The sequence below is a fragment of the Hyaena hyaena genome, unplaced genomic scaffold, assembly GCF_003009895.1.
Source record: "Hyaena hyaena isolate Hyena2069 unplaced genomic scaffold, ASM300989v1 scaffold_1449, whole genome shotgun sequence".
NCBI classification, from domain to species: domain Eukaryota; kingdom Metazoa; phylum Chordata; class Mammalia; order Carnivora; family Hyaenidae; genus Hyaena; species Hyaena hyaena.
In genome coordinates, this window is record NW_024082083.1 from 37,815 (window position 1) to 52,798 (window position 14,984).

Genomic DNA, 14,984 nt, shown 5'->3' on the forward strand with positions numbered 1-14,984 from the left:
TTAAGAACATAATTTCAGATTTGTACACATTTATTAAACTTAACATAAAACCCTCTAGGGGCTCCTGGGTGGCTCAGTTGGTTAAGCATCTGACTTGGCTCAGGTCATGATCTCGCAGGTGATGAGTTTGAGCCCCACATCAAGTTCTCTGCTGTTAGCCCACTTAGGATCCTCCATTTCCCTCTCTCTGCCCTTCCCCTGCTTGTTCTCTCTCTCTCTCTCTCTCTCTCTCTCTCTCTCTCTCTCACACACACACACACACACACACACACACACACACACAAATAAATAAACATCTAAAAAAGCCTTCTAATAATTTGTAGGTGTCTTATGAGATCAAAAGTAAGAAAATTAGTATAGGCAGCAAGTGTTTTGTGTTTTAAAACACAGAGATAAAGAAAGCTTTATATTTTGGTGATCAAAGGACATTTTATTAAGTAATTGCTACTCAGGGATTGGTGGTTCAAATGGAAAGCAGTCTTTGGGTTTTTTCAGAAGTTGTGACATTGATTTGAATAGGGATGATGAGGAGGTTGCATGCTTAAGGAGCTAAGCAAGGCAATTTGTTAATCATAAGGAATACTTAATGAAGAATTTGTTTTGCTAATAATGTTCCCAGCACTTTACACATATTAGTTTGTTCAATCCTTAATTTCCAGATCTGGAAAACTATAGTATAGAGAAGTTAAGCGACTTGTTCAGGATAGTATAATTTGGTGAAGTTGGGGTGTAAACCCAGGGAGTCTGACCTCTGAGTTTGTGCTTTTAGACCCTTTGCCTTACTATTTCTGAAAGCCTTGAGGAAACATATGGAATTATATGGAATACTTGGAGTATTGAGTAATTGGGTCTGGCCAGACCATAATGCTTGGGGATTAGATGGATTAGGAGAGAGAACTGGGGATTTGGAGAAATCGTCTGACCAGCACTTTAATAATCTAGATGAGCATGTAATTGAGTAATCATAGTTACTAGACTAGAATGAGTATCATAGTTGTGGTGAGGAATCTCTGATGGGGGGAGCCTTAGCCTCTTTGGGTCAAAGATCCTTTTGAGAGTCTATGAAACTGTGGACTTTCTTCCCAGAAATTTGTGCAACACATAGCATTGCCACAGAATTTAAACAGTTTCACAAAATGTTAATTTATTTGATGCTTTATACAGCTTGGCTTTTCTCCCTTTTAATAATTGCGTATTTTCTTAAAAGTCTGCAGTTTTTCTTTACTTTCTGTTTATGTTCTGTGTTTTCTTTCAGTAGTCATATTTTTAAAACATTTTACTTTTCTTTAGTTACCTGTTCTTTGGTTATTAACTTTAACAAAATGCAACTTATGTGAACTCTTGGTGACTTAATCAATATTGTATCCCCACTCTATAAATGTGTATAAATAAACAATTGCAGGGAAATTTCCTGTAACTGTTTCCCTTTGTTGTTTCAGTACCAAATGGTGGTAGACCTTGTGGCAAATAGTCTCTACCAAGATCTACATTGTTCTGTGTTTATTCATGAACAGTTTGTTATTTGAATAGTTGTATCTGGGATGGGGAAATTATTCGCATTAAAAAAAGAGATAAATCCTCTTTCCAGTGCAACCGCAATATCCTCTTCTGGAGAAACAGATCCAAGATTCTGTGCTTGCTTCTAGGACACACTTTATTGTCCCTTAAGTGTGGAAACCCTTTGGGCAATTAGAGTCTAGAGGTAAGGGAGTTAAGAAAAGGTTGGGTGACTGATTATCATTTGTTTTGTTTATCATTTGGTGTGAGTAATAATTGGGTCCCCTTTGGTTAGGTGGGGAGTAAGCAATGCCAATACCTATGGGAAATAGTTCCAGTAAAATTCACATGCTATTTAGAATTTTTTTAAATACAGTCTAACTTGGCAGTCTGGTGAACTGAACTCAAATTTATCACCCTGAAGTGATAAAAACAATTTTGTTCTTTCTTTAATTTTCTTTGAATTTTTCCAGCACTTTGAACTGTTTAATTCTCTATTACAAAAGTATATATTATTTCTGTGTAAAATTATTTCTTTGTACAAATTAAATATCCTCAAAAATCATGATGTTATTGTTTTGAGAAGAATATTATCTAAAAATCAACCTTAGAGGTATTTTCTCAGACTTTAAGTGTATAAAGGAAAATTGCTTTTAGTAGATTGCATTTAAGTAATGGGTAGAATCTTTATGACACTTTTCCAGGACTTACTGAATGCATGTACCCTACATGTCATTTAAAAAATATATATAGCTGATATGTAGAGTACTAGCAAATCAGACTATTTTCAGTTTCATTATGAATGGCTGAACACACTCTTGGGAATGAAGACCTTTTTCTGATTTAAATTGTATCCCCCCCACCAAATCAACAATTTAATCTAGTCTTCATTTATGTGCTTTGATCAGGGAAGGGGACATTTCACTAAAGGGGAAAGTGTGACATAACTGAGCCATATCTCTTTTAAATATTAAATTATTTAAAATTCACTCTTTGTAACAATATATTGTCTGGCAATCTGGAATAAGAGGTATTTCTGAAGTGTGGAATGTACATTTGACCTTGGAATAACAGGTTTGAACTGACAGGCTCACTTATATGCGGATATTTTTTATAAGTACAATATAGGAACGTAAATGGATTTTCTCTTCCTTATGATTTTCTTAATACAATTTCCTGTTCTCTAGCTTCCTTTATATTAAGAATATGGTATCTAATATAGGTAACATACAAAGTGTTGATTGACTGCTTATGTTATTGGTAAGCCTTTTAGTCAAGAGCGGGCTCTTAGCAGTTTAAGTGTTGGGAAATCAAAAGTTACATGAAGATTTTCAAATATACAAGGGGTTGGTGCCCCTAATTCTCATGTTCAAGGCTCAACTGTATACCATCATGATTACCACAGATATCCCCTAGTATTCCCTGGGGCTACTGAGAAATATGTCACTAAACACACATATGCTCAATTTTGCCGGGCCATCATTCTTTTGTATTTAGTATAGTGAGAATGGCTCCGTTCCTCTCCTGTGAAATCACATACACCTGTGCGGAGTGTCCCGCCTCTGATCAATTTTCAGTCACCTCTGGATGTGTGATTACTCTGTGTTTGGTGAGGATGATGGGAACTGTAGTGCTGAAGAAGAGGACCACTATCCAGGGCCTTATACAAAATACATACAACTCTGTTGTTAGACTAATGTGCACTATTAACACTATTTGATTTGTGGGGTATGTGTGTATGTATGCATGATAACTTTTCACTGGATATGACCTGTATCTTACATTTGTGTTAATCTACTAGTGGTTTTACATTTAATCCTAACTGGTTTTGGGGGTATGGAAATTTACACCAATGGATGATTTTAAACAATATGGTAATACAGATATCATATTTCTTGTCTGGCAGTTGTGAATTCTTTTTTTTTTTAATATTTTTATTTATTTCTAGGAGAGAGACAGAGAGACAGCGTGAGCAGGGGAGGGTCAGAGAGAGAGGGAGACACAGAATCTGAAAAAGGCTCCAGGCTCTGAGATGGCAGTCAGCACAGAGCCCGACGCGGGGCTCGAACCCACAAACCGCAAGATCATGACCTAAGCGAAAGTTGGACGCTTAACCGACTAAGCCACCCAGGCGCCCCATGGCAGTTGTGAATTCTGCACATGTAACTTTAAGAAAAGCACTCTCAATGCTGCCTAAATGGCTCACAGTCATGCCTAAATGAGTATCTTTAAGTTGGATAGTGAGAAATTTATGGAACTGAAGCTTTTTGGATGTCTTAGAGAACCATAACCCAAAGTCATATAGGAATTATGTTGTTCTGTTTGTCATTCTATGTGTGCTTAGAATGAGTTAGATAAGCTAGGTTTTAGCTATTCTTGACAGCTGCATTTCACACTACATTTTTCATTTGTGTCTGGTAGTAAGATTTAGATTCACTCTGACTGGTAGTGATAGTCATCAAGCAAATGATAATAAGAGGGAAAGGAGGGCTCTCTCCTCAACTACTTCTGACACTTAGGGATGCTGAGAAAGTGTTAGTCTATTAAGTATAGATATCACAAGTCTAAAAATTTTTAAAAAGGATTTAAATTTACTGATGCATACTTCAATAAATATATAATACTAACTTTTTAAATTAAAATTTTAAATGTTTACTTATGAGAGAGAGAGAGAGAACGAGAGAGAGAGAGAGAGAGAGGAGAGAGAGAGAGAACAAGTTGAGGAGGGGCAGAAAGAGAGGGAAGCACAGAATCTGAAGCAGGCTCCAGGCTCTGAGCTGTCAGAGCCTGACACAGGGGCTGCAACTCATAGACTGGGAGATCATGACCTGAGCCAAAGACTGGGAGATCATGACCTCAACCAACTGAGCCACCCAGGAACCCCTAACATTTTTTAAACTGAAGGAATGTTCTTTTTAAAGATAACATTTGAACTGCTTTCTGAAATGCCATAGGATAGCACTTTGTGAGTTTAAAAGCACCAGCACCAAAGCACTACTGTACCCAGGTGATATTATTTTTATTGTTATTGGGTCAATTTTACATCATAAGTAACTGCAAAGATTATCTGTGATCGTGTATTGATATATGGCCTTAAAAACATTTAGCACTTCAGGCATTTTGTAGTGATTTTTTCCCTGCCACCTTTTTGGTTTTCTATTTGTTGCTCACTGTTGACCCTGTCTGTTTCATCTTGGGTGTGGCCTCTAGCTCCGCCCCACCATCTGGCATCCATAGTCTCTTTCCTGTAATGAGTACTTCAAAAAAGACATTTACTAAATGAAGGGTTCAGTTTCTGAGTTATTTTGGTTATTGACTATCCTTTTTATAATTACATACTTTTAGATCTGAACAAGGTTATTTTTTTCTGCTCTCTCTTCTTAAACTAATTCTAGTACCACACAAAATTTCCCCAAATTCCAAGTGAGCAAGCCAAAAAAAAAAAAAAAAAAGATCCATTCATTTTTTTCATTCATTCAGAAATACAGTGATTGAATATCTGTCAATGCCAAGACATTTGTTTTGTTGAGGCAAATTATGCTCAGAGAGTGAGATTGTCTTTGCCAATAATTTAACACAGGTTCACTGTGGGAACTATAATTTATAATAGTAATATTTCACGAGCCAATAGCATATGGGATAATGTCTCCTAATAAGCCAATAAAGAAGTAACATACTCCAAACCAATGATAGAGTCAATTACACTACTGTTTCTGGTTAAGGGGAGATGAAAGAAAGAAAGCCCGAATTTAGTTTACATAGAACTGTCTAGGAGTTGGGTCTCAGAAGAGTTGGCTTAGCTAACCAAGAGCTGACATCCAGCTGCCAGGGTAAAGTAAATGTCCCTTGTTGTTAGAGTGTGTTGCTAGGGGAATGAAGGTGCTGGTGGTGTTGGCGGGCAAGATGATCTCCTTCAAGGGCGCCGGCTCCGTTTTCACCACTCCTCTTGAGACTCACCTTGCCATGGCAGGAGCTAGTGCCCAAAGTCTTTATGTATGTGCTGCCTGAGGCTTTTGCAGAGCCATTTGGATCAGGAAAGGGTACCTTTGTCCCAACCAAATACCCCTGGTAAGTTCACACAAATTTTTGGTATGTAACATTTTTTTATTTTTTATTTTATTTTTAACATTTATTTATTTTTGAGAGACAGAAAGAGATAGAGCACAATTGGGGGAGGGGCAGAGAGAGAAGGAGACACAGAATCTGAAGCAGTTTCCAGGCTCCGCCGAGCTGTCAACACAGAGCCCAACACGAGGCTCAAACTCACAAACTGTGAGATAATGACCTGAGCCATCCAGGCGCCCTTTTAACATTTAAAAGTCCATTACATCACAGTGGCTCTTCCCTATGCTCTTATTGATACGTCCCCAGTGTAACCCATCAATAATAGATGAACCACTGAGAGCTTATTGACAGCAACCAATGTTGATGCCAACATTCTAACATGGTTTCCTCAATGTAAACAAATTCACCCTTCGTTCAAAACAACTTCACTGAAGTCACAAACAAGTGGGTTTGACATCATGACAACTAGTACACAACAGTATTAGAAGAGACTTTCAATGGGACTTGATCATTAGTCTTTCTACTTAATTATTCTGTTTTTTGAGTAGTAATGATTGAATTATTTAAAGAGTCATGGTATTACATGTAAATTTAAAGTTGACAATATAATTAATCTGTTCCCTTAGTTATTTAAGAATTTCTTTTACATACAATATAGGCACTATATACGAGTAGAAAATATCCCTTAAGTATGGCTTTTTATTAAAGAAGGGAATGCACTCTGTTGCAGCTTTCTTATGAAATTTAGCCCTTTTCCATTTGATAGGTTAAGAAATGCATGTTTGATTTAAAATCAAAATTGACAAGCACTTTTTAAAAATAAATGAAACAAATGAATAAAGTTTCAGAGGGTATAATTGTAGGTGGTAGTCACTAAAGCATTCCAATTTTTAAATAGAAGTGTGGAGATTATGATTTGGACAGCACACATTTGAGGTGCTCATAATGTGAGCTCTTGTGTATGCTTTTATATTATTATTTGTAGGAGTGGGTGTTTCTTAGAAATGGTGGGTCAGAGAGAGTGGATGAGAGCAGTCCTGGTCATCTGACTGAAGCAAACAATATAATCCTGTGTAAGCATTGCTGAAACGTGGAGAGGCCCAAAGGATCTGATATTTCACTATTGAGCCCATGGGGAGTAGGGAGCAGAGAGCCAAGGCAGTGGGGAATTAAATGCAAACCTGGGATTTTGTCTCCTGCCCTTGGCTCTCTAAGGGGGACTCTGAGGCAAAATATTGATCTTTGCTTCACCGTGGCACACAGGTATAAGGCAGTATGCCAGATTTATCATTTTAAAGCCAATCCCCTTTTCTATGTAAAAGTGGTAACATGGTAATATCCTAAAATTGCCACTTAGATTTACATTATTCGATATTTGGCACATAGATCTACCACTTCATCGAGACCTTTCAAAGAAGAGAACGTTTATTCATTAAAAAACAAAACAAAACAAAACTGATGCCTGTAGTTGATTTAAGCGTAGGGATGGGGACCTTGGGTAGGCATGTGGGCATAGAAAATGTGTGGGCATCTAAAGCTGAATGATGAATTTGAAAGGAAAAGAGTTGTATGTGGGCATAGATTGATTTTTCATATCAACTTCCAAGTTTAACTGAAGTCTCTAGGAGGGTTCGCTGTTTTTAATACAGAGATATCTAAATATTACATGTATTAAAAAATTGGTAGTCAAATAGTTCAATTCTAGTATAGGTAAGGTCCTTGCTTATATTGCATGTCTTAGGCCACTGAGTTGAAGATTTCTGAATGGTAAAGTATGTCTTGGGTTAAAGAAAGTTTTAGAATCCCTAGCTACTGTTCATTTCTCAGGGAAAATAATCATGTTTCAATGGAGCTGCTTACTTGGCAAATAAATTCAGATTGTCTTAAAGTAACTTGTTTGTTTCTTGTTTTTTTCTTAAAGTATCTTGTTTGTTTTTTGTGACATACTTCTCTCGAAAAATCCAAATATTCAAGACAGAAACAAAAAAATAAAAAGCCCTCTGCTTGAGGTGCCTGGCTGGCTCAGTCAATAGAACATGCGACTCTTGATCTTGAGGTTGTAAGTTCAAGCCCCATCTTGGGAGTAGAGATTATTTAAAAATAAAATCTTAAAAAACCACAGCCTTCTATTTAAGTTTATCTCAGTGACTAGAATTGTATGAATTACTGTAAGTTTGCTTCTCTAGAGATTGCTGTACATACCATTTGCTAAAAATATTGCTGTAGTCACTTCATCTGGTATTGAGATCAGATACGTATAATTGCTTAACTGCTAATATAACTGAGTATGACTGATTATATATTTTTATTAAAAAATTATAGAGTAGACTCTCACCAAATGACACATCTTTAATTTTTATAGATTTAAAATGTTTAAGTATTTAATTTAAATTGTTTAAAATACCTAATATTTACTTAAAATTCTTAGTTTACTCTAAACACTCAGTAGTACCATATACTAAAAACCAGTAAGTATAATTTTGCTTCAATCAGGTATATGTATAAAATAATCTGTGATTGCCCTGGCTACCATGTTAAGCGCTGGACTTATACATATAATTTTTTTTTAATGTTTTATTTATTTCTAGGAGAGAGAGAGAGAGAGACAGCGTGAGCAGGGGAGGGTCAGAGAGAGAGGGAGTCACAGACTGAAACAGGCTCCAGGCTCCGAGCTGGCAGTCAGCACAGAGCCCGACGCGGGGCTCGAACCCACGAACCGCGAGATCATGACCTAAGCGAAAGTCGGACGCTTAACCGACTAAGCCACCCAGGCGCCCCTACATATAATATTTTTATTTTAACAAAAAAAATCAGATTTTATTTAAGCTTTTCAGTGATGCTGAAATGTTTTGAAATTTCTTAAAATATAACTTTTGTCAAATCATCTTATATGTTGAATCAGTATTACATAATTTGTTATGTAAGCCAATTGCAATTTTTCTAGTAATTAAATGAACTAACCGAAATATCAGAAATCCGAAGGAGTTTTGTGATTGAACTCCCCAATCCTACATGTGGAAGGGGTAGTGGGCTGTCATCCTCCTTATGTCCCTGAGTCCTTAGACTTAAGAATACAGAGTGGCTAGAGAATAAGAAAAGTTGTACACAGAAAGGATGAGGAGTGGGTATGTATCAATAAACATATTTAAAGGAAAAGTATTTTGAAATTCATGTAACAAAAGAAGCTCTGATTGTACTGTTAAGATACTAGTTTTCACTAATTATTTATTGAATCCCTTGTAGTTGGGACAATAATTCTTTTAATTAAGTAGTGACTGAGCTTTATTAAAGAATTGCTTGTAGAGCATTTCAGATTTACATTCAAAAGTACTGTGTATGATAAAAGTTCTTTAAGCCAGAGGGCAAAAGGATCGCTTATTTTATTTTATTTTTTATTTATTTATTTATTTTTTTTTTACAAATAGTTTATTGTCAATCGCTTATTTTAATAAATGCATCGAGTAGCATGCCGCCCTTTGATTAACACTTTGGGGATGTTACATAAAATACCATCGTGCTATATTTGCATGTAAACATTTAGGACAACCAAATGAGGTTTTCAGTTTGCTAGTGAAATGATCAATACACATACTGTCTAAAGCTGAATACATTTTTAGGCTCAAGATCTGAGTGGTAGTGTTCAGAGGAGGTGGGTAAGGAGGCCTTTGCTGAAGATGGAGGAACTCATCATAGCTGTAGGAAAAAAAAAAAATGAGTAAATAATAAATTGGGGTTTTATTTATAGATGCCCTGTGAAGATTTTTTTTTTTTAGTTTAAGTGGGACCGGATGTTTCTGTTTACAAGATTAATATTCAACCGCACTTGAGATGGGTAAGCATATTTTAACATGACAGGCATTAATGTCTGTAATGAAAGCCAGAGACTTTCAAACAAACAAGTGATGACTGTCCGCAGGAATGGCATAAGTAGGACCCTAGTAAATAAGTTCCTACAGTGTTTCTTAGAGGCTAACTGTGGTTAATTTTTAAGCTCTCTCCTAGACAACAGGTTTTGTATCTCTTTGCATTTAGATATCATGTGCATGGATAAGCATATATCTCCATACTGATAACATTTTTGTATACCCAGAGGAATATAGGTCAAACGTAATTGCTCAATATTAGAACCTAAGTGAAATTTAGTGAAAAGTCACCAGCACTTCCTTTTACATATCCCTTAACTGTCTATTGAGAGGAAGGATCAGATTTCAGAGTAATTTTATTTACTGACCATGGCATTGCTTTTGTATTTTTTAGCTGGTATATTATATCCTAACACTAGCATATTCTATTTTTTATTTCTTAAAGACAGAGCCTTGTCTTCCAAAGCCACCTGAACAATGAGATAGTTATCATATACTTTAGGCAAAAGAAAGCTGTGTTTGCATCTAAGAGTTTACAGGAACCTAGACATAAAGTAGATAAACACATTTTCCCCCCTTATATATTACATTGCCTCTCATTTTCTTTAACTTTTGTTCTTCAGTTTTGCAGTTTAATGCTTTTTTTCCCCAGGCATCTCAAGGAAAACTGATGTATATATCTATAGAGCTATCTCTCTCTTTCTCTCTCTCTCTCTCTCTCTCTCTCTCTCTCTATATATATATATATATATATATATCACATGGTAATCTCTTTAGAGTCTGGATCTGCTACTACTTGTTTTATGTCGCCCACTTCTCCCCGCCTTGTGTTAAATACAGAACATAGTAGGTGCTTACTAGGTGCTTGATGACTGATTGGTTGATTGATATGGTTTGATTAGAATAGTCGTTTGTGACATGTACAAATGTCCACGAGGGAGAAATGGAGTGCCAGTTTATGGAGGTCAGGCTAGAACGTGTTTTAAGTTGTGTTTGACATGTGATATCCTTAAGCTGTCTCTTAACATGTGTCAAAATAAGTATCTTAGACAGCCCTGGTGCAGACAGTAGCCACATGAAATACGGGACAAGAGCTGTTTCTGTACAGATTCTGATTACAGAGCAGGATGGAATAAACGTGTCTGGACTTGCAAAGATAGTGCATCTGCTATAGTTGATTGACATTGTGGAGCATGTTTGAGGGGGTGGTATTTAAACTGCCTGGTGTTTTGTATGTATGCCTTTAATTACGGTATAGATCAGTGAATCTCAATCTGAATTTCACATCAGTTCACCCCAAGTTTCTTTAAAACCATACCACTGCCCGGGCCCTATCCTATACAAGTTAAATAAGAATTTTTAGACATTGCACCTCAGCATCATTTACTTTTAAAAGTGAGTCCAGTGTGCCATCAGTTTTGAGACAGCTTGGAGTTTTGTGGGAACCGAAGTTGGAGAAAAAGAAAGATTACAGAATATATTTTTCACTCTCCCTATTTTCCTATTTCCTTGAGAAGGATGCATCATGGTCCAATCATCATCTAGTATAAACCATTTGTACAGTTTTAAATGTTCTAGTATCCATATTAAAAAATAAAAGAAAGAGGTACAATTTTTAAAACTTTTTAATGTTTATTTATTTTTGAGAGACAGAGCACAAGTTGGGGAGGGGCAGAGAGAGGGAGACACAGAGTCTAAAACAGTCTCCAGGCTCTGAGCTGTGAGCACAGAGCCCAATGCGGGGCTCAAACGGCAGAACAGTGAGATCATGACCTAGGCTGAAGTCGGATGCTTAACTGACTGAGCTGCCCAGCGCCCCAGTACAATTACTTTTAATACATTTTATTTAGCCCAATAATAAATCTTATTTCAACATGTAATCCACGTACAAATATTAGTAAGATATTTTACATTCTTTTTCTTGTATCAAGTGTTCTAAATCCAGTTCATATTTTGTAGGCTTGCAGCTCATCTCAGTTTGGACCAAGCGCTTTTCAAGTGTTCGGCCGCCATATGTTACTAATCAATTGGACAGAACAGATTAAAAGGGTAAAGTGCCAGAATACAAACCAGGAGACCTGAAGTTTAGTGTTGGGTTTGCCACTGAGTAATCGATTACTCTGACCTTGTCTAATTCACTTATCCCCACTCCGGACCTCAGTTTCCTCTTATTTCATATGAAACTGTCAGGAGTCAGTTTAAATTACAACTTCTCTAATTTTGAGTTTTCTAATTTTGAGTTATTATGAATTTTCTAATTTTGCTCCAAAGAACTCCAGGACTTTGTGAGCATACCTTAATGGTCATCATTGGGAAGAAGAAAGGCAAGTGAGCACTTTAGGCTCTTTTTCGTTTGGATATACTTGAGGTGTCATTATTATTATTTTTTTTTCCTAAAAAAAATAAAGCAAAACAAAGGTTTGAAAAAAAACAGGAGGCTAAATGTTTTCTTCATCTGTGATTTTTACTTTGGCTCAGGTCATGATCTCACAGTTTGTGGGTTTGAGCCCCATGTTGGGCTCTGTGCTGACAGCTTGGAGCCTGGAGCCTGCTTCAGATTCTGTGTCTCCCTCTCTCTCTGCACCTTCCCCACTCACTCTCTGTCTCTCAAAACTGAATAAATGTTATAAATAAATAAATAAATAAATAAATAAATAAATAAATAAATACTACTCCAAAAAGAGGTCAGGCAGCAGGTGTCCTGCTCTCCCAATGAAGGTATCCCCATGGTAGTGACTTTTGGATATCTCCCATCAAATAGTAGGCATATCTTTAATAGTGTCTACTCTGGGTTGGATTTGAGGAACAGAAATCTCAAATACCTAGATCTACCCCAGAGTGAGAGCAGATCACTTATTGCCACTGATCTCGCCTAAATCATAAGAGGAGACCCCTGACTTTTTCAAGAGCTGTGGTCCCCAAGGTCAGCCAGAACGTAGGGCTAGAATAACTCTGGCTACCAGGCTTTTCTGAGTTGGAATGTGTTTCTCTCTGATGGACACGTAATTGGCAACAACTTCAGTAATCATTATATAGATGCCAATATTGGATACACATGATTATAGTTCCCAGGCTAGTAACCTTTCTCTGTATCAGGTAGATGAACACTCAGGTGGTATCAACAAATACAAAAAAAAGAAAAAAATGAGATATCCTGTTCATTGGAAATCAGGCAGATTTCCACCATCAATGACATGAGAATAGAGTTCTGGTCCAGTATATTGTTTGCCTTTAAAGCCGTTCGTGTAATTTGCTTGAAGTCATTTGAGCAGGTACATACCCTAAATTTTAGCTACTTTGCTGTTATATTTGAGAAAAAAATAGTGACATTGAGTGGGAATTGTGGAGTGAAAAAAGTTGAGAGTGATTCTGTCTACTTTTAGGATACTTCTAAGAAGACTATTATAACACCATATAACATACTTAGTGGGCAATTATAAGAAAATTGTTTCAGAAAGAGCCAGCCAAATATCAACAGATATTTCTAAATTTTATCAGCATGCAGAAATTTAACTCCTTCTTCAGTCCTGACATACTCCTGTACCAACAAAAGCGACTTGTAATACTCAAAGCAATGGAGGGAGGGGTAACTACAATTTTATTATATCAGGTGTAGCCATTTTTCTGAGTTCATGAAAGGCATGTTTTCTAAGCACATTGGATCTTTGGTCTAAGTAGTTTTTGCTTAGTGTTTAGCACTTTCTGAGTGTCGGATTCTAGGTGAGCAGAGAAAGCAAATAAATGTGACCTTTGTAAGGCTGGTATTTTCTTTATGAAGCGAAAGCATGCACAGATTCACAAATATTAGCCCAGTCTTATTTTTGTCCCAGAAAACTCTCTGGCTTACGACATCTCTGCATTCAAGCCTTGGCATCATTGCTGCACATCTCGGTTCCCTGGGGGCCTTACCATCTGTTGAACCGGTAAAGAGCCCCATCTCATCAGTTTCCCTATCATCCAGTTGGAAACGGAGCCCTCTGGTTGGCCTTTTCCCTCTCTTTTCACTCCTGTTTATTTGGAACCAGCTCCTATATTTCAGAGCAGGTGGCTTTACCTTAGCCAGTTACCTAGGATTAGCAATTACTGGAAGGTAAAAGATGGGCATAGAAGCGGGAACATCTGTTATTGCAGTGATCTTGGCATTGGAGAGAGCCTAGGGACCTAGAGAAAGTCTAGTTCATGAAGGTGATGCTGCTCTGGAGCTCCCTTTTTGCCTCTTACCTTCTAAAGATTTGACTCTTCCAGGTTTAACCCTTTGATCTATCTCAAGTTTAAGAAGGCCAGCTAGTTTATGGGTGGCAGAGACCCACTGCCTTTATAAGCCAGACAGCAAAGCAGCAGACCCTGCTATGCTCCTAGGATTCTTGCCTGAGAATTTTAAACCTTCACAGTTGTCCAATTCCTATCTTGGGAATTCACTCAAAAAAAAAGTCCACTCATAGCCATACTCCATGCATCCTTTTGAAGTTTCTTCCTTTCCATTCCCCAGTATATATCTGGGAAATTTGGAGGAGTTGCCAGATAAGATATTTTCTAATTTCAAACCATACAAAAAGACCCACGTAAATAGACGGGGCCATTGGAATGTTCCCATGTTTTCTTACCAAGGAAGGATATCTGTTAGGTAAGGAAAAGTAGGGCAGGCAAAGGAACAATATGAACAAAATCCCCAAATGCCTGAAGTCTAATGACCTAAATTCCTCTTTTTTTTTTTTTCTCCTCCTTGTTTAGTTCTTGCATTTTCTCTTATTATCCCCTATGCTTTGGCTTTCTGCATTTTGTGTTTTATTTTACATCATGCTTTTGTATTGTGTATCCATTCTACTCTAAGCTGCCCAAAATAATTTTTGAAAATAAAAACAGTCTTTATAAGAAACACTTTCAGGGCACCTGGGTGATTAAGCGTCCAACTTCGGCTCAGGTCGTGATCTCATGGTCTGTGGATTCGGGCCCCATGTCGGGCCCTGTGCTGACAGCTCAGGGCCTGGAGCCTGCTTCAGAATCTGTGTCTCCTGCTTTCTGCCCCTCTGCTGCTCACACTCTGTCTCTCTCTCAAAGATAAATAAACATAAAAAAAATTTAAAAGACACCTTTCAGTATTTGTTAGAATTTCAATTTAAAAAAAAAACGATCTCCTCATGACTTTACAATTTTTAAGCCCTGTCTTAAGTTCTTTTTGAGAAGCCATGTAGAGTAGTTGTGGACACAGGCGATCCGGCATCAGACTGCTGGACTTTATACTCTTTGGGTCTACATACAAATCACCAGGTGATCATCTTGGGCAAAGAGCTTAATGCTTTTACGCTTCAAGCTTCTTCCCCACAGTAATGTTATGAGGACTAAGTACATTTATATGTAAACACATGTACATATGTCTTACTCATCTTACAGCTTTACTGTTGTGTCGGCCTTTATTACCCAAACAATACCTGGCATAAAAGAAACACTCTATAAATGTTAGCTACTAATATTACTATGTACTCTAGTTATTATAACAACGCTCAGATAGATGTAATCCCCAATCTGCAGGTGAGGTAACGGAAGCCAAAGGAGGTTATT

General features: G+C 37.1%; 1 protein-coding gene across 1 annotated transcript in view; it reads left to right on the forward strand.

The window, feature by feature from the left end:
- The first annotated feature begins 5,370 nt into the window (after positions 1-5,370).
- Positions 5,371-14,984, forward strand: part of PPP3CA (protein phosphatase 3 catalytic subunit alpha) — a 173,524-nt gene continuing 163,910 nt past the window's right edge. Inside the window, exons 1-4 of the mRNA XM_039223803.1 lie at positions 5,371-5,490; positions 11,385-11,474; positions 13,256-13,348; positions 14,610-14,749. Of these exons, the coding sequence (XP_039079734.1) occupies positions 5,371-5,490; positions 11,385-11,474; positions 13,256-13,348; positions 14,610-14,749 (443 nt within the window). The remainder of the gene's footprint in view (positions 5,491-11,384; positions 11,475-13,255; positions 13,349-14,609; positions 14,750-14,984) is intronic.